This window comes from Anguilla anguilla, chromosome 3 (genome assembly GCF_013347855.1).
Source record: "Anguilla anguilla isolate fAngAng1 chromosome 3, fAngAng1.pri, whole genome shotgun sequence".
NCBI lineage: Eukaryota > Metazoa > Chordata > Actinopteri > Anguilliformes > Anguillidae > Anguilla > Anguilla anguilla.
The window spans coordinates 5995895-6016505 of NC_049203.1; the positions used below are offsets into that span (position 1 = coordinate 5995895).

General features: G+C 42.7%; 2 protein-coding genes and 1 non-coding gene across 6 annotated transcripts in view; 2 read left to right on the forward strand and 1 right to left on the reverse strand.

Annotated features, from left to right (window-relative positions):
- ehbp1l1a (EH domain binding protein 1-like 1a) overlaps positions 1-5270 on the forward strand; it is a 45160-nt gene extending 39890 nt beyond the window's left edge. For all 4 annotated transcript variants that reach the window (XM_035409631.1, XM_035409632.1, XM_035409634.1 and 1 more), the window contains 4 exons: positions 166-265; positions 387-460; positions 2755-2869; positions 3269-5270. In XM_035409631.1, the coding sequence (XP_035265522.1) occupies positions 166-265; positions 387-460; positions 2755-2869; positions 3269-3356 (377 nt within the window). In that variant the 3' untranslated portion in view covers positions 3357-5270. The remainder of the gene's footprint in view (positions 1-165; positions 266-386; positions 461-2754; positions 2870-3268) is intronic.
- A 3355-nt stretch (positions 5271-8625) lies between these two features.
- si:ch73-40a2.1 (ephrin type-A receptor 2) lies at positions 8626-20432 on the forward strand. The gene is made up of 15 exons (XM_035407447.1): positions 8626-8977; positions 10418-10479; positions 11004-11634; positions 11977-12132; positions 12755-13087; positions 13797-13953; positions 14752-14849; positions 15572-15670; positions 16053-16133; positions 16330-16422; positions 16938-17065; positions 17687-17796; positions 18012-18171; positions 18369-18502; positions 18901-20432. Exons 1-15 carry the CDS (start codon positions 8860-8862, stop codon positions 19202-19204), a joined length of 2664 nt encoding a protein of 887 aa, XP_035263338.1. The 5' UTR covers positions 8626-8859; the 3' UTR covers positions 19205-20432.
- On the reverse strand, positions 9981-10073 carry trnar-ucu. Its single transcript has 2 exons — positions 10037-10073; positions 9981-10016 (listed from the first exon to the last, which is right to left on the reverse strand). It is a non-coding gene; the product is annotated as a tRNA-Arg (tRNA).
- Positions 20433-20611: the final 179 nt, after the last annotated feature.

A 20611-nucleotide genomic window follows, 5' to 3' on the forward strand; every position in this document is an offset into this window, starting at 1 on the left:
AAACTGCCAAAAAACCAGAGAATACAGTAAGACCGGATAACAAACTGTTTTTAGAAATAATACCTCGTAATTTAATGAAACAGAAAAAAAAATATTACATAAATTTAAATGTGACAGGTTAGCAGTATCACAGGGTTAGTGATGCCGTGAGTTCTGCTCCTCCAGGCAGTGACCGAGTGGAAGAGGAGAGACTGATTCAGGAGTGGTTCACTCTCGTCAACAAGAAGAACGCCCTCATCCGGAGACAGGACCACCTGCAGCTGCTGTGAGCTCTCCCGCCCCGCTTGTATGCGGTTACTGTTCTGTGCGGTCGCTCCTCTCTCTCTCTCCTTCTCTCTCTCACCCCCTCCCTCCCTCCCTAAAGGCTGATCCCTTTTGACCCACAGGCAGGAGGAGCAGGACTTGGAGAGGAGGTTTGAGCTGTTGACCCAAGAGCTGCGAGCCATGATGGCCGTCGAAGGTCAGAAGACCACCGGAACACTACGCAGGGCCCAAACTAGCTCACTCCACCTTAATCCTGGTCATGAGTGAATGAGCTGTTTTTTTTTGTTATACTCGTACCTTTACAAAAATACACAACCTGCACTACGCGAGGCTGATACACCGCAGTCTGTCGAGTGGTCAACTCTGGAGCCATGTATGATTTACGCACCCCCTCCTCCCCCCCCCCGTCCACTCCCCCCAGCCCAGGTTCGAACCCCAGCCATGGTACCTTCTGAGCTGCGACTTCTTTTGACATTGACGTTATGCAGTTATGAAGTGTGCATGAAAGTAGACCGAGGGGTGCTGGCAGGCTTTCTCAAGACAGGCTGTATGAATGCCTATAACTGTCGTGCATTTTACTTTCAATTCCATTGCGTTCAGGTCTATTGAACAAAACAAAAACAAAAAAACTTAGATGATATAAAAATAGATGATTAGGCTATGTTTATGCTATGCGATATGCCGATTCAACCCCTCGCTGTGGTTTAATTAAGGAATATGACGTGGGAGGTCATGAGTGCTGTCGTGGCTACAGGGATGTTAGCCACGAAGTTACCCAATAACCACAGTCATGGGTTTCTTTTTGTTGACGGTGTCATTTCTTAAAGCCTTATTTTCCATAGAAATATGAGTACTATATTTATCCTGGAAAAATAGTTATTGCACAACATGTTGATTGACAGCCCGTATGCAGAATGGGGAAGTTGAGTTTTGCAAAGTGAAGGGTGTGAAGAGTAGAGTGAGGTCCCCCTGCTTGTCCATCAACAGTAGAGTTGAATCTCTGTTTATTTAAAACTTTGCTGAAGTTTTAAATAAACAGAGATTCAACTCTACTGTTGATGGACAAGCAGGGGGACCCTATTGGCTACCAGTCTACCCCTTTAACAATCTTCGCAGGACACCCTACCCGTCTATCAAGCTACTGTCGAAGCACATCTAGTTTAACGCAAGTAGAACCAATGCCTCTGGGGCTGACCAATGTTGTTACCGTTAGGGCATACGTTTTGCAACCCTCCCATTTTTCCGGGACTGCGAATGCACTGGCTTGCACATTGTTGGAGCATTGGCCAGGAACTGAACCCGGGCCTCCAGCGTGGCAGGCAAGAGCTCTACCACCGAGCCACCAATGCTCCTGATACTGTGACACACTGAGGCTGGGAATTTAGGGGAAATAAAGCCTCTTTTCCATTGCACAGATCATCTCCAGGAATCATCCGTACCCAGAACTACCTGGAACCTCGGTAGTTCCCAGAATGCATTGTGGTGCTGTTTCCACTGAATTTTGAGAATGATAATCTTGGAGGACGTGATGAAAAAAAGAAAGTACTTGTTTCACATGGTCTGCATTCCTTTTTTCCTGGCTCAAAATAGAGGCTTAGGTGGCGACTTTGTGTGACAGCGACTGCAATCAGTCCGGCTTTACAGCCATTGTCAACTCAACAGGTTGTCTCCCTGTATTCAGCTACATTTAGAATTTAAAGTTCTGGTCTTCGAGCATTGAGATGTAGGCTATAAAAAAATTAAATGTGTGACAAAAATAAAAAAAATAGGAACAATTGAAATATTTATTAAAGGATTACATATTAGTAAGTGGTGGCTCAGAATAAACACCTAGGCTGTCCTCCTTAGACATTTCATTGCAGGGAAAACCCTGGGTATTTAGAGAAATTATTTCTCAACTATGAATCACTTCCTAAAATAGCCTAAAAAGTGTCCATTCATTATTATTACTAGTGGCTACGTGGTGGTTGGGTGGTGGGGAGGTGGGCGATCTGAGGTAGAGAAACTGCGCTACGCAGTGTTCACATCCTGGGTTATCTTCTGGACCACAGAAACAATAGTAGTCCTATTGTAAGTCCTGTTGAGTCAGTCATGGAAGTTTCAGGCTCTTCATTCCTTCAGTAAGTAACTGAATGAAATGAATATATGCCTGATTGACTATTTTGGTAAATTAAGTCCAGAAGAAGTCCAGAATTTGTTTGAACAAAAAAAAGAAAAACACTGCATACTCAAACCTCAGTTGAAAATATCGGCTCCAAATGCTTTTTAAAATCTAATGTTTGAAAGAGTAAACCCTTTTCCCACATTCTCTCTCCTTCTCAACTATTTTCCGCAATTCCCATCCCTTCTTTTTTTCCCTGTATTTTCCCTTTCCTTCTCCTCTCCTGTCTCTCACTCTTTTCTCGCTCCTCCCTTTTCCCTATGCATGTGTCTCTTCCTCCATCCCACCATCTCTCTCCCTCTCCCACCCTTCTCTCTTTCTCTATCCAGATTGGAAGAAGACCCAGGCCCACAAACACAGGGAGCAGCTCTTGCTGCAGGAGCTGGTGTCACTGGTCAACCAGAGGGACGAGCTAGTTCGGGACATGGATGCTAAAGAGAGGGGGTGAGACACACACGCTGGCCCACACACAGGCTGCCCCAAGACCACAGCAGCACACACATTCACAGTGTCGCACACAGCCAAACATGTGTCTGCGTACTACACTGTGACTAAGAATATCTCAGTGCTACACTGTGACTGAGAATATCTCTGCTACACCGTGACTGAAAATATCCATCCTACACTGTGACAGAGAATATCTCTGTGCTACACTGTGAATAAGAATAGTTCTCCGCTACAGTGTAACTGAGAATATCTCTGCTACACTGTGACTGAGTGCTACACTGTGACTGAGAATATATCAGTGCTACACTGTGACTGAGAATATCTCTGCTACACTGTGACTGAGAATATCTCTGTGTAAAATGCACGCTCCACCGTGACGGTGTCTCTGGTACACAGGGCGCTGGAAGAAGACGAGAGGCTGGAGCGGGGGTTGGAGCTGAGGCGTAAGAAGTACAGCCGCAAAGAGAAATGCCTGCTGCAGTGAGGGAGCAGTTCCTGTGTTACACCCTGACCTGCCCCTGCCCCCTGCCCCTTGCCCCCCCAGCCCCCTGAATATAACCAGTCTCCCCTTTCTCACATCTGCCGTACATGTGCCTGGAATTTGACCGTAACGTCACGGTCGTGTCTTCCTAGGGGCTAGGAGATTATCAGCCAATGCCCCCCGCCGCCTCCCCCCCCCCAACTACTGCCCCCCATTTCACAGTCAGCATTGAATGGGTGAAGATTTTTTTTCTGCACATAAACTGACTTGCTGTCGTAATCTGTTGCAGCGCAACTCCGCAAGTGACTATTTTTGAACAAAAAAAAAAAAAATATATATATATATATATATATGTTGGTGTGGAGAGTTTGTCACACCCAAGGTCATGCCATGGAATGCTGGGTAATGAACTCAGGCAGCCCACAAACACACTGTACTCTAAATATGCAGTAGGCTCACTGCATTTTTATTCAAATCAAACAAACACATTTTTGTGCCTAAATGGCAGTCCTAAAGGGGCTAGCCACACCAGCAGTTTGGTTGTTGTGCATGTGGACAGGCATTTAGAAATGTGTATTGCATATGCTGACAGTCTGAGGTGGGAAATATGGAGGTGACGACTTTATTTTGTTTTGGATTAACTTTGACAAGTTCACAAGGAGTCATCTTAACCCATCACACGTCTATTTATTTGTTTTTATTTATTGAACAAATCTCTGGCGCAGAGCTCTTGTAGACTGCCCGCGAGCGACTCTTGGGTGGACAGATCTGTAGAAAGCACGCCGCAAAGTCAAACTACTATTGGTCTAAACTGATGTTATTTGATGTTTTTGCTTTGTTTTTTGGGGCGGAAAAAAAGGAGAAAAGTGTTTTCGTCATTTTATAAACCCTTGAGGCCCCATAGATTCACACTGATTAGAGGAAAAATATAAAGAGTACTGGGCAAGTGTTTTGTGACTTTTTATTTTTTGCTTTGGTAAGGAGAGAAAGTTAGGTAAACGTACAGAGCCACAGATAGCATTACATGGCAGAGAGGATGATCTGCATCTGCTGTTCTGTCCACCTGCTACTGTTCACTTTTAGCTCAGACACCTGGAGGTGTCCTATCAAAAGGATTCATTTACTTTTGCCTTAATGTTACAGTCTAAGAACAGTGCACTGAGTATCTGAAGTAGAGAAAATTGGAATGAACCTGGTGAATACACACAAGTGTACTGAGAAACACATGATAAGCGCAACCAAATACTGTTCCTGGGTTCAGTGTTCTGTATTTTTTATTTTTTATTTTATTTTTCTTTCATAGAGAATCCCTACATGTCCTTGTGAATTAGCTGAACGTGTAGGCACAGAAACCGAATTCTCATTCTTGCCAGTTGAGAAATGAAAATCGCCATTTGAGGCATTTTAAAAATATGAATCTTATATCTGTACTCCACTGTAGTGGAGTGCCTGGTTTTAACATGAATAGTTATTCTCAAGCAACATACCTTTATTACATTAACAAATTAAGTTCAGTAATTACCTCATAGTTTTCATATGATATGATGCCAAACAGTAAATTTGAAATATAAGCAAATTGCACGGACAGGCTAGTGATATAGTCACATACAGCAGACTTAATGAAAAATAACTGATTTGATGAAAGATAAGTGTGGATAAACTAATAGTGAATGTTTCATTTTTGAAAATATTTTTGTTTGTTTCTCTCAGAGACCTTGTTGGTTTTATTCTAAAATGGTGCAGCATGTTTACACTTTGAGTGGGGGAGAATTTACTGCCGTTCGGTTGTGAAGTTTAGTTTTGTTTCTTTGTTCTGAAAATCTTATCGTTTGCTTTAAATATTGTATTTGCACTATTTATATATTTTAAAAAAACAATATCGTTTGGGGAAATAAATCCGTTTGAATACTCCAAGAATGCTCTGTTCTGTTGAGTGCGTTTCATTGCATTGCATGTTCACAATGAGCCCATGCACACTGGCTGACAGTTGAACCTGGACAGGTAGTACATCACAAGAAACCTAGCCCATGAGCAAAGCCAGCCACGAGTCTCTAGCCAATGAGCAAAGCCAGCCATGAGTCCCTGGCCAATGAGCAAAGCCTACCATGAGTTTCTGGCCCATGAGCAAAGCCAGCCATGAGTCCCTGGCCAATGAGCAAAGCCTACCATGAGTTTCTGGCCCATGAGCAAAGTCAGCCACGAGTCTCTGGCCAATGAGTAAAGTCAGCCATGAGTCCCTGGCCAATGAGCAAAGCCAGCCATGAGTCTCTAGTGTGTGGCGCTAGGGAACATAGGATCCACAACAAGTTCTGTCCTTTTCAAGTGCTATTTATGTCCAGCATGAAATCATGCAATCTTCCTGTCCAAAAAGGAAGTATATTTTAACTAACAAAGTTCAACCCACCCTTGGTAACAATGTTCCTACATTTTTTTTTCAAAAATAAACACTCCCAGGGGAAAAAAAAAACTGTGTAGCTTTACCAAACATTTCTGAACATTTTAGCTTTAGTTCTGTGCATAACCACTAGCTTCACGGTTGTGTAGGTCAGAGGTGGGTAATGAGGGCCGTATGAATTTCAGGTTTTCATGCCAACTTCTGGCCTTAATTAATTAATTAGGCTTAACACTTTTGCCATCTATTATTTCAGCCACATTTCTTGATGAGCCCATGAATGACAGCCGAAGACTGTGCCTGTATATGAAACGCTTTACTGTGCAGTAATCTGCGAGTGGACCAGTGTTGCTGTGTCAATTTGCCCATTCAGCCAGGGTAATTGGTGGAAACAAAATCTGCATACACACAGGCCGTCCAGGACCTGAATTGCCCACCCCTGCCCTTGCTTGACCCAAGGTATAATCATAGGTAAATGAGTTCAAATAAAATGCTAGTTTTTTTTTTTTCTCCCCCACATTTGCTCTTGCATTTACTTACTTATGTATCTCTGCAATTGACCTGAACTGGTCTTTGATGTCTTTAATTTCCTAGGATTAGCACTGTTCTGTTCTAGAACTCCAGACTCACATGCGCTGACTTGGAAGTGACTCAAAGCGTGCGCAAATGTTAACGTTAAAGTGCTTGAGCACGCACTTTCACTTCCGCAGTGTACCCATGAGGCCGTGCAGCTTGGCCTGTCCGTTCCCATGGCTCCCACTGCTGTGTCTGCAGAGGAAACGTAAATACATCGAAACTGGAGTGAAGCCTACTGTCATCAGCCTACTGTTCCTGAGGAAAAGTGATGTCAAGTTGAAAAATAATTGAGATTAATTTTGTATGTTTTTTTTTTTTTTTTTTTTTTAACCATATACTGTACACTCTCGGGAAAAACAAGCACGGAACCGTCCAGACCCACGGCGCAACTCACTTCCGCAGACAAGTTTTAGCTGGCACACCTGCGCATGCGTCCTACTAAACGAAGCACCATCTGCGCATGTGTCCCACAAAATGTCCCTGAAAGGTCGTCCGTGAGTGAGTGACCACAATTTGCCATGCATAGCCCAAGGCCCCAGTTCCTGCATGCTATGGGAAAAGGTTGTTTTGAGTGTCTCCATAGGGAAACCCTTTTTAGTTCTTTACGGAACCCTCTTGTAGATGTGAAGTGTTTTCACCATTTTGCCCAACATAGAACCAGTGAGCTTGACTAGGGTTCCTCTGGAACCCGTTCTTCTGAGAGTGATATGAAAATTAGTTTCACTTCATATATTGTGAACACTTTTTGTATACTTCCCTGGACATAGTCTAGTCTCAGATTTTCCTAATTTCACTGATCATCTGATTTACTCATCTTTCTAGAAATCACACAATGTATTGTTTTCAGTTGGTAAAAAGTGGCCAGGCTGACAAAATGTTTTATTTTATTTTATTATTATTATTATTATTATTTATTAATAATAATAATAATAATAATAATAATAATAATAATAATAATAAACACCAACAAGGTGCACAAGGGTTAACAAGAAGAGAAACAGATTTGGGCCCATATGTTGTGAAATATTTACTCCTGATAAGAAAATGTGAAAAAGAGCGGTCTTAGGACCACAGGCGAAGAAAGGTCGGGACTCGACCTTTAAGGGTTGCAGGTTCAGCTCCCTGATACGACACAGCCAACGGATATATACCGAAGTGCCTCAGTCTATATCCAACTGTTTAAATCTGCGAAAGATGCAAAGCTAGGTTTTGTGGACAACATGCAATACCGTCTGATCTGTAAATTCTTGAACCAGGACCCCCACACTGGAAAAAAAAAAGTTTCCTTGAATAAACCAATTTTTTTCTTCTTCTTCTTCAATTTGTCACACATTTTTCTGAGTCTTATTTTTGGTTTTCGGTGAATAGTTTTCAGTTTTCTGAACTGAAGGTTCATATGAAGGAAATGCTTTTTTTTTTTTTTTTTACATTTGTTGTCTAATATTACATTTTGTCTGAAGATCTGAGACTATTCAGCGCGACATATATGCAATAATAGAGGAAATCAGGAAGGGGGCAAATAGTTTTTCACAGCACTGCAAGACTATCATTCTAGTGTGTGCGCTAATTTCCTGAAAAGCACATTAGTATTACCTCAGTGGAGTTTGGATTTCCTGCTACCGTTGTGAAAGGTCGCTTATCTGTGTAGTGCCGCTTCCTTTAGTTACAACAGTGTTGTTTGTTAACATTGCACACACTGATTAAAAACGGGACTCTGTGCAGTCTTGGTATTACGGTATTTTGTGTTCCTACGGGTAACAATATTCCCCACTAGCCTACTGTGTGTTGCTCTGGTTGTGATTGTAATGTAATGTAATGTAATGTGGAGTTCATAACTATTTCCCATTCATTTTATTTAAAATATACTTTTGGATGTCCAGATAGATCACACATACACTCTCTGCTGATTGACCATTCCAGTTACTTTACTTTAATTGGCAAAAAAGTGAACTTAATCTTAATACACCAAATAAAGTATGACCGAATAAAGAATATACATTAATAATATAACACACCCATTAAATGTGGTCAAAACCAAACGTGTTTTTAAATTGTTTTTAAAGAGTCCTATGAAAAAGATGTGTCACCTATAATCCTATACGGTCTTACACATAAATATGGGTACATATAAATCTGAATCACGTAATTTTAAAGATTCGTTCGACCAATATAATAGTTGATTAATCGTCCCTATTATGATGTCATTCGTTGTATATAAATGTATACACATTACTGAAAAATAAAAACACGTAGCCTACTTCAACCCTGCCGGACGTGGGAGGGAACTCGAATAAGTTATTAGGCTACAGGCACACCAACATTCCTCAGTGGCACGGATTGTTGGCCTTCGTAAACACGAAGTATTGGAAACTACGAAAATGGACGAATGAAAGGCATACAGTGAAGTGTCGTGATCTAACTTGAGGGATATTTTATTTTGTATGATTCCATACTAAAAATAAGTATTTTTTCGCTATTGGTTAATCGTTGAGTGTTGTTTTATGTCGTCCGAGCTGGGAGTCTAATAAACCTCATTAGATGGCGCCAGTTGTTGTGAATATGGGAACGGCAGCTGTGTCCACTGTCCTCCTGCGTTTCTCTCTGTGTCTATGGATGTGTTTGTTCGTAGCATGCGAGCAACCTTCGCCAGAGGAAGGTATGTTTTTCGGGTGCTCTGAATTCCACTTTATTTGGCAGGACGTACTTTATTGACTTAATGTCGATTTCACCTTAATTTTCTCTGCAAATCAGCTAACAGTAGCTTGCTGTGCGTAATAACACCAATACCCAAAACCCAAAGAGCAATTTTAACGATAAAAGTAACTACCGTGGGCATTCACTTAAAATCGGTTTGAGTTTTGACCAGAAATGCTTTTATGTTCGTTCTCAGTCACGCGCAAACATGCAGCCTCTCAAACCGCGTACTTCGGAGCATGGAAGTATCCGGTTTAAGACAGCCGCGCGCTCTGAATAACAACGTTATAAATTAAATCACAGTATTCACAGATTCCTCAACCATATTAACAGAGGGACTGAGGCACGGGCGGACTCAATTCGTGTTGAGAAAAAAATATTTCTGAATGCTTGAACTAAAATGTTTTATTTACAATATGGTGGATTGTATAAAGTTTTTGCAAAATGTATTAATTGTGCAAAAGTTTTTGTTCACAGCTTTCTATCTTGTCTGGCAGATAAAAAATTAGAGCAGAGGTTTTTTATTTTTATTTTTAAAAATAACTTTTTAAAGCCTTTGGTTTAATATACTGTTTAATGCTTTAGGAAAATACAGTATCTTAAAAAAACATTTTGTGTCATGAAATATATTTACAATAATACATTTTGATTTATCCCTTTCCATGTTAATTTGTATTAAAGAGTAAAAATATTTATTTGAACACGAGTGTAGCTGGCTAGCCATGGCTCTTTGGTTTGAGTCTGGGCTATGCCATTTGCTGGAGTCAATGCAGTGGTACTTAATGGGTTTGTCCTACCAGAGGTAGCGGTGTAGGTTGTCTTTAAACCAACTCTAAATACAAGTGGAATAAGAGTGATAGTAGATTGATAAGGAACAGGCTACTTTCCTCTGCATCTAGAGTAGGATCAGTTATGATCACATATCCAATGTTAATGCCACCAGACACGTTAGAGTAAAAACACCTCGACTCTGGCAGGACTCGAACCCGCAACCTTTGAATGACTCCACACAGTCACAGTCTAGAAGTCCAATGCGCTATCCGTTGCGCCACAGAGCCCCTTGCTCTGAGGTGGGCCACGGCATCCTCCCAGTGGGCACACTACCTCCACGCTACGGTGCAACTACCTCCCACAGACAGAAAGCGACAGTGTGACGTCGCTTTTCTCAGTGTGTTGTCTGGCCTATTGGACACATTGAGCCATTGTCCAGCCAAGTCCAGTTTTCATGGGGACGTTCGTATGGTGAAAGAGACTGAGGTCGTTATGTGAGATTTGTGTAATATTTTAAATTTTTCACTTTTCAATGTTTTTCTAAACTGTTACAACTGCCATTTCTCCCTCACTCACTACCTCCAACACATCTCTCTCTTTCTCCACCTCGATTCTCCATCTCTCATTCTAGAGGAGTTGTACAGTACTGTAAAACATTCGGAACTGCGGTGGACGTCCCTTCCAGTAAAGGGGGTAAGCATTCATTTACATCACTTCTACACCACGGATAACTTATTGCTCTGTACTCTAACATTTATGGCAAGGACATGGCTCTGGGGCGTTGCTTTGAGTCTTCAGTCCGTCGAAAGAAGTCACTGACTCTTCAAAGAGTCAGTCCTAAGAGAAAAGAGAACAACTTTATCTGTCCTTTGTCTTAAACATATTTCAGAAGCTAATAGAAACCAAGAAGCTCGTTTGCTTCCCTTTTTATCCTGACCACACTTAACACGTGCATTCTGTAAACCAGAAGTAACCAACCCTGTTCCTGGAGATCTACCATCGTGTTCGTTTTCTTTTCTACCCTAATTTGGCACGCCTGACTCTACTAATTAGCATCTTAAGATCTCTAGCTGTTGAATGAGGCGTGTTTTCTTAGGGTTGAAATGAAAACCTACAGGACGGTAGATCTCGAAGGAGCAGGGTTTGGTTGCCACTGCTGTAAGCTGTTCCTTTGCAATGTACCAAGTTGCTCTGATTCTTACCGGATTTCATTACAGTGGAGTGAGGTTAGAATGAAACTGGGATCGGAGACTACAAACACTGTCTACCAAGCTTGCAGTTCAAACAGTGACCTTCGAACCCTCTGGAGCGACTGGATCCCACAGAAAGATGGCCGCACGCTCTTCATGGACCTGACCTTCACTCAGGAAGCTGAAGGCACTTCTCAGTTGAGCCCCTTGCTGGTGTTTTTCCGAGAATCGGATCGCCCAGTTAAGCGACTTTCCGGCGATAATGACACCCTTGTTCACGCCCTTCGTGCCCCACGTCCCTTCAGCCCAACAGCCAAAATACCAGAAGGGATTGAGCAAAGCCTCAACTTCAGTCGGGGTCTACCACTAGGCCATCTCTCGCGGAAAGGCTTCCACCTGGGATTTGCCTACTCCGGGCCCTGCGTGTTCATCGCTTCCGTCAGGCTCTACTCCAGGCGATGCCCAGGCTTCGTGGAAAGCCGGGCCGGTTTTGGGAGCGTGGTCGGAGGGACAGGGCCGGTGAGCGGTGCCTGCGTGGAGAATTCGGTGGAGATTTCACCGCCCCAGAGGGAGTGTCACGCCAACGGTTTATGGGGTCCTCTGGAGGGCCAGTGTGACTGCGTTCCAGGGCACCAGGAGGCCAGGGAACTCTGTGTGGGTAAGTGGGGCATCAAACATGCGGTATCTGGGACAAAAGTAATGGATCTGCATTTGGAAAATAGCAACCGCACAACGGCTTAACACACTTTATTGCGCTTGTATCACGTCACATTGCTTGAAACTCTGCTGAAAAATGAGGGATTGAGCCAATGGAAATCTGCAATGTCTACAACCACCCCTCCTCACACACACACACACACACACACACACACACACGCAGGACACACACACGCACACACACACACACACACACATATGGAGACTCCTTTATCCTGATTCAAGGGGTTTCAGACAGTCATTCTTACATATCTCTCTAATGTATGTATTTTTTTACACTTAGCTTGCAGAGCTGGAACGTACAAACCAACCAATGGGAGTGGGGCGTGTATCCCATGTCCGCCCAATAGCAAATCAGATGGCGAGGGGGCAGTGGAGTGTGAATGTATGCAGGGATATTCTCGTGTGTCAGGTGACCCCATTGAAATGGGGTGTACAAGTAAGTTTTTGCCTATAAAAAATACCTTTTTACTTAATGTTCTTAAACCTTATGAAAATGTATTTCAGAAGAACTTGCATTATTTATGGATTTGTTTGCTTACCGTGGGTTCTGTACCTTTTAGTTGTGATTGTAATTTAACATAAAGCAAAATATATTTTCAACCGTCCAAAATAAAATTAAAGGCACTAGACCTGAAAAATTTGGATTTTTTATGGAGTGCGTTTTCGAAATGTAATCGACATAATGGGGTCGACATAGCTCAAAAGGTAAGACTGATTGTCTGGCAGTCGGAGGGTTGCCGGTTCAAACCCCGCCCGGGGCGTGTTGAAGTGTTCTTGAGCAAGACACCTAACCCCTAACTGCTCTGGTGAATGAGAGGCATAAATTGTAAAGCGCTTTGGATAAAAGCGCTATATAAATGCAGTCCATTTACCATTTAATCAGAGGTAGACCCATTAATATCTGTGAATTAAAAAACAATTAATTGAGGAATAATATAGAAAATAGCCATGCCCACCCATGTCTTTACAAATAATAATAATAATACAGACCATGTCATGCTTTCACCCTTTCAAGTTGTGTAAAATAATGGATTTTTTTTTTTTGATTGACAACGCAGAGCCCCCCTCGTCCCCGCGGAAGGTGAGAATCCACCGGCAGGGCGGCTCCTGGCTGGAGCTGCACTGGGACGCGCCCGTCGACCTGGGCGGGAGGGCGGAGCTGTGGTACGACGTGCGGTGCACGGAGCGCGAGCAGGACCCCGGGGGGCTGTGGGAGCCGTGCGGGGACGCCGTGCGTTTTTCGCCGAGCCGGCGCCAGCTCAACGACACGGCGGTCAACGTCACCGGGGTGGACCCGCGCGCGGACTACCACCTGTCCGTGGTGGCGGCCAACGCCGTGTCCGCGGTGCTGAGCGGGGCGGACTCCGCCAACTCCATCACCATTGACAGATGTGCGTCGTGGAAACACGTTTTCTGTTGCTTGCTGTTTTCCGTTTTGCTTCGTTTTTCTGTTTTGCTGTTGGCGTTTCCAATCAATGTTACCGGTTGAGGTTTTCCTCGTTAACAAGGAGAATATTCCTGCACATTATTTTAATAACGTTGCTCCATTTACACAAGATTTGGCGGGTGGAATTGATCTTACATTACATTACAAGCATTTAGCAGACGCTCTTATCCAGAGTGACTTACAAACTTTTACATAGAAAAATTAAGCATTGCATCCTTTCATACAGCCGGATATATACATTGAAGCAGTGCAGGGTAAGTACCTTGTTCGACAGTGTCCTAGCCAGGAATCGAACTTGTGAGCTTTTGGTTAGGAGACCAGTTCCACACCCATTATACCACACTGCCACCCAGTTCTGCACTGGAAGATATGCTTAGTCCTGAGGAAGACATGCCTGTTTTTCTTTCTGGCCCACTGAAAAAAAAAAGTTATTTTTCTTTAAAAAAAAACATCTTAGAGAATCTATTGATATTATTTAATAGAATCATTTTTGTGTGTCTGTATTTCTTTGCCTTCATTTGTATGTGTGTTTTCATGTGTGTCTTCGTTGCATGTGTTTGCGTGTGTTCCTGTGTGTATGTGCACCCTTGCTGGGTATGTCCGCGTGTCTGCGCATGTGTGTTTATGTCCGTGAATATATTTTGTGCACGCAGGGAAATACGATGTCGTCCACACCAGTGTCCCCGCCACCATCGAGGGAGGTCCTCCGTCGTTCTGGGTGGTTGTGGGCGGGGCTTGTGGGGGAGGGCTGCTGCTGGCCCTGGCCATTTTGGGCGTTTGCTACAAGCGCCGCAACTACGTCAAGCTCAGGTGAATACACTCTCATCCAGCCCTCAGCTAAATGTCCTGAAGTGGGTCAGATCCCATCTGGGATCACGGTTCTCCCTCATCCAGCAAACAACAGGACCAGATTAGTGTCCAGTTACAGTGCGGTTAGACCCTCAGATTACAAGCATCCTGGCCTGGCTAGGCAAGTTCCCTGACCACGTGAAAGTAAAACGTGAGGAACTAAAGTCATGTGGAGTATGTGGCAATAGAACACAGTGGGGTTCGTTGTGTACACAGTACATGGTATTCAGGGGCTGTTTGTGTTTGTGAAACCCAATGCAGTCAGTCTGGTGCAGTTGCACTGGGATTCACCTGAAAGCCCTTGCTTTTTGAATCTGTGTAAAATTCAATTATATTTAATAACAATGGCGTTTGAGTGTATATTGAGTGTAGACATGCATTATTGCATTGTGTTTATACCGCACTATGTCATGGTGAGCACTGTTGTACACCATAAGTATGTTCTGTTTATCGTGAATTGGTTTTCAGTATTAACCTTTTAAGGTGTAAGATCACAAATGTGTCATTAGAATTCCCTTAACTGTATTGAAGTTGCTGTCATCTATGTCAATACAGATTGAAAGGAGAATCCATTGCAGACAGAGAGTAATTGTTTCACTCAGAATAATACTTACATGCTGCTCTATAAGTCCAGCGTGTTGATGCCAATTCTGTGCAAAATGTGTGTCAATGGAAAACTGTCACTAATTTTTGCAGATGAGATCTTGTACAGTCACTATGTTGCTGTTTATTTATTTGTTTTTTTTCTCACTTATCAAGCCAAGACCAAGAGCAGCCTCTTATGCCCATGTCAACAGTAGTGAGGTACCGTCGACCCGAGCAACGTGACATCACTCCTGCCCCCCAGCCAATCAGCGGTGAGTGGGACACCCTGAAGCTTTTTACTGTACTTGTACTTGTTTTGAACTGTAAGTACATAAGTACAAAAATTCATATTAGTTGTTGTACACATAAATAATAAACATGCTATTTTTCATTTTTACATTGGATTTATTTGTACATATCATATTTCATGTTTAAGATATTTTGGCACTCCTTTATGAGTTAGGTTTTCTTTCAGAAAATTTAAGAACACGTAGACTTCTGTTTTAAAGTTGCCATTTTGGATAATTACACCATATAACCGCCCTTAGTGTAAACACTCTGGTGATTGGTAAATATTTGTTTAGAGATATTTCACATTACAGAGATAACTCCCTACAGTGATTGCTTTTATTGTATACACGGTTTCCTTTTCCTGTGCTTTCACTCTCTTGCATTTGTACAGCCCTGTGTTCTGGATTTCCCCTCTTTCGATGATCGCATTACGCATCTCTGATCTCTCACTTTTGTTTATCTTTCTGCTGATTCCCTCCCTTCTATGAATCTTTACAACACTCCTTTCCTCTTCTTCTCTCTTTTTGCCCTCCTCTGTCTTTTTAATCAATTTTTCTTTCCCCTCTTTCCTTCCCTGTCCTAACTTTCACTTCTCCTCTGGGTGTACACTCTTTACTCCCCCATCATCCTTTCTTCTTCACTCTTCTTGTTCATCTTTCTATTTTTTACACTTCTCCTTCGTCATTCCTCCCCCCCCCCCCAGGCCAGCTTCCGGAAGGCCTGAGTAGCCGACTACAGACCAGTCTGAAGGACATGCTGGTGGATCGTGGGTCTCTGACCCTGGGAAAGCCACTGGGTGCAGGTGGGTCATGCCCACCACTGGCACCCACATATCCAGTCACATCCAGTCACATCCCGTCGCATCCAGTCACATCCACTCACACCCAGGCACATCCACTCACACCCAGTCACATCCAATCACATCCACTCACACCCAGTCACATCCAGTCGCATCCAGTCACATCCACTCACACCCAGTCACATCCACTCACACCCAGTCACATCCAGTCACATCCAGTCGCATCCAGTCACATCCACTCACACCCAGTCACATCCACTCACATCCAATCACAACTAGTCACATCCAGTCGCATCCAGTCACATTCAGTCACAACCAGTCACTTTGATCTCTTTGAATTGCCATTCAACAAGCAAAAAGATTGTGTTTTTTTGTACATTTTCAGGAGAGTTTGGGTCAGTCTACGAAGGAGTCTTCTCCCCACAGGAAGGAGGTGACGTCAAAGTTGCAGTGAAGACGATGAAAGGTGCCTTTACCTTTACCCTTATTTATTTTCAGCCTCCAGTTTATTGTTGAGGTGTAGGCCTTTACATTGACTGCCATTAATGCTGCATTTCATTAACGGATCGCAACGGAATAAATAATATTAATATTTCGGTAGATAATAATAATAATAATAATTATAATAATTACCCATTGGTTTCCCTGTGTTTTCTTTTCAGTGGGAATACACAGCCTAGATGACTTAGAATCTTTCCTAAAGGAGGCGGAGATCATGCAAGGCTTCGATCATGATAATGTGGTCAAACTACTCGGTACGACAAGCCCGTCTCTGTGTTAACCCTTCAAAACACTGTGGGTTCTCAGTGTCTGTCGCAAGGCAGCCCCCAGTTCTACCAGGTGATTCTCATTGGCCGAAGTGCATCTACAGGGCGATGCTAATTGGCTCTAAGTACATGTCACTCTGGCACTTTAAATGTTTAATTCAGCATAGTGAAGTGGTTAATGATCTTCAATAAATTTCAGTTAATAAATTTTTCAGAGGACAGTGAATGCTGAATATCAGCAGAGTAGAGGCTACCAGACATTTTCAAGCCTTCTAAAATGACCAGCCTGAACAAGACGTTTAGCTATTTAGTGTAATGTAAAAAGTGTAAACAGACTTTTTTTTATCTGAATCTAAATATTTAATTGATCAAATAAGGGGGGAAATTGAAATATTCTTAAACAGAAGAAATATGTTTGCCATTTTGCTGTACCCCTAAAGGTCTTCAGACCCAAGTGTGTTCTGTGTTTCAAAGTGGCTGTAATGATTGGTTGTGTCCTGCAGGGGTCACCCTGGAGCAGGTGCAAGAGCAGGATTCCTCTGTCCCCATGCCAATGCTGATTTTGCCGTTTATGAAGCACGGAGACCTCAGACGTTTTCTCATCGCCACTCGCTACAACGATGTACCCATGGTAACACACTTAGGTCTACATGCTCTCTCCCTCTTACGCACACACTGGCATGGACGCATTTTGATATTATGCATGGGTTTTTGGAGAAGTAGCCACTAGTTCGTAGTGGTAGAATACCGTATACACTGAAACAGTTGAGAAATTGATGCCGTCGCTACAATAAATGCATGATAGATCAACTTTACTGTTGCAACAATTGCGTAATTACAGATGTACCATAAATAAATTTAATAGTAATAATAATAATAATAATAATAATAATAATAATAATAATAATAAACTTGTATTGGACTTTTCATAAAAAGATTTGTAGCACAAAGTGCTTTACATGACAAAAATAGTAATAAAATTAGAACAGTGGAGGTAGAAATAAAACAATTAGTAAAAACAGTAACAGTAAAATAAATAAAAATTATATATATATTATATATATATATATATATATACACACATACACATAAATAATTAAATGATTAAATAAATAAATAGTAATAACAATAAAATAATCTAGGTAATTTAGAAATTGATAATTTACCCAAGTGTGGTAATAATTCTAGTAATTTATTTATCTTGTGCCATAATATGGGAGGAGTCAGATATATGACCCTGTCCCTGTCTCAGTTTGTGCCCTATCAGAGTCTGCTGCGCTTCATGATTGACATCGCAGCTGGAATGGAGTACCTCGGCTCCCACAGCTTCGTCCACAGGGATCTGGCTGCACGCAACTGCATGTGAGTCCCACAGGTGGCGCCACTGAATCAGCCAAGATTCATCATCAGGCTCTGAATTATTAACTAGCTCATCGTTTTAGGTTTTTGAAGTGTGCGTGTTCTATACTCTGCACAGAACATAAGCCAAGTAGATAATGTTTATTATAGTTTTCCATATTTTCCAAGATCACAAACAAATGTATGTGAAAGCAGTGCACCGTCTCTGACGCACACAGGTTGGGTGATGACCTGAGGGTGTGCGTGGCCGACTTCGGCCTCTCCAGGAAAATCTACAGCAGCGACTACTACCGGCAGACGGCAGCCGTCCGTGTGCCAATCAAGTGGATGTCAGTCGAGAGCCTTTCAGAGTCCATCTACTCCGTGAAAAGTGACGTGGTGCGTTTTATTTATTTATTTATTTATTTTTTGGGGGGGGGGGGGGGGGGGGGGGCAAGAATGGGGAGTCAATTCAGGCACCAGAAATAAAAGTAAATATTCACTTAAATCTTTTCTTCCCCCTCTCAAACTCAAAACTTTATTTTGAAATAAACGGTGTGTGTGTGTGTGTGTATCTGTGTGTGTGCCTGTCCCAGTGGTCCTTCGGGGTCACCATGTGGGAGATCGCCTCCCGAGGCAGGACGCCCTATCCCGGGGTCCACAACCACGAGCTTCTGGACCTCCTGGAGTCTGGCCACCGGCTCAAACAGCCTGAATGTGACCCTAAGCTGTGAGTTCACCCCACTGCATGCAAATCACCCAGTCAAAGCCAGTGCTTCCCAAGTTATGTAGTAAGATTCCCAGGCCCATGTACCGTATACCATCAATCATTTTTAATGTTCTTAATGACTCAAAGCAGAAGGAGTGAAGTCAGTAGGTTTACTTCCAGAGTGAACGGGCGTAAACTGTGAGACAGCCGGCATTAGCTGCAAACCTAAAATAGAACTGTACAGGTAATTTTAGCTCTCTACTATTCCTATGCAAGGTTTTGAAGATGCTAATTTTAGCAATTAATTGCACGAAGCCCTGTACCAGAAAATACTATATATGCAATTCAGAGGCAGTTAAATGTTTTCTAACCACATTACATGGCTCACTATAATCAATCTCCCCCACGACCTTTGTCAGCTATGAGGTAATGCTGAGCTGCTGGAGCAGAGACCCCGCACGGAGGCCAGGTTTTGGGGAGCTGGGTGACACACTCAGGGCCCTGCTCTCCGAGCTGCCGCCCCTGGAGGCCAGCGAAGAGGTGCATTACATCAACCAGGGCCTGACGGCCGCCGACCAGAGGGCCGCTGAGGGAGGGGACCCCGAGTTTGAGGAGGGGGCAACGGGCAACGTCTACCTGCCCAGCCCTGTGGCCGTCCCCCCCTCTGCGGAGGACGAAGAAGGCTACCTGCAGTACCTCAAGAGTCAGACACATACGAACTGATCAATGGGGTTTACACTGAAATCGCCGTTATCATAAACTGCCTTAGATCGCAAAACAGCCTGATGCGTCTTCCAACCAGAATACCGAGACAGGTTAGGACAGTGATAGCTTCACCTGTCACTATGGCACCATTGGCCTGGACAGGTTGACTCCCTGTAAATCCGCCAAGCTTCCAGTGATGTGCTTTGGTAGTAAACCAACGGTCAATGACTTCTTTTGACAACTCATGACTTGTAATGTTTTGAGGGCTGAAGTCTGACAGTGAAGTTATATATGCAACATAAAATACAAAATATAAGAGAAAACACCACAACTTGAGTTATGTAGGCTAAATGCGTTTGAATTAAGTCTTTAAAAATGTATCTTGTATAGAAATTTGTGCAAATAGGGCATTATTTTTTAAATCAACAATCAGTGTACATACCTCAAAGTCTATTCTGCTGTTTTTTTTTTTTTTTGGTTGTTTTTTGTGATATTAACAACTCTGCATAGTTTAGTGGTACCCTTGGTGATTCCACTCAGATTTCCAATCACCAAGACTTTTATAAGCCTCTGACAGTTGACAGTTTGGGTTAGTGCTTGGACTGGAGAATTGGACAGTAGCCTATGCAACCCCTGAGGGCACGTCGTTCGAGTAAATCACACGTTTACGCGAGGCGAAGGCTCCAGTGTCTGATATAGTTCTAGATTAATGCCAAGTCAGCTCAAGGACATGTTTGGGGAAGAGATGCCAGTTCCATTTGCTGTGTCTGTGCGCGTGCGCGTGCGCGTGCGTTCGTGTATGTGTGTCTGTTGTAAAAACGTAAAGTTTGGTATTAAAAAAATGATAATTTGTTCTTTGTAAATGTGGATACCCTTTAAGTGTTGGAATGCATAACCTTGTGCACTCGCCGTTTTCACGTTTGCTATAGGCTAATTTTCCTTAATAATGAGCTGCAGGAGGCCGACTAGAAAGTCATTCATAAAAAGTCGGGTGTTGTCATCCGGAAGACGTAGTAGAGCATGAATTAAAAGTTTTATTCGTTTGCATAGCAAACGTGCAAACGTGATGTTGTCTTTCAGGGTGTGTAAAACACCACAGATAGACTACTTCTGAGAGCCTGCCGCAACTAAAATACGAAGACTTTCGTAATGATCATTCATTTTTATTGTACTCAGATAAAATTGTTAAAGATTCCTTTGTACGGGAATCAATTAGGAAAATTGGAATAAAGTTTTTGTTCGTGTAGCTTACTGCTGACGAGTCGTTTTATTCACGTTTTTGTAAAAAATTTAAAGCCACATCTGAAGCCAAAAACATTTCACGCCGTACCACTGGAAACAATGCGATTTAGTAGAGTTTATACACAAAAATCGAAAACAAAAACAAAAAAACTACTTCACGGATAGGCTTGTGCTGTCATATTG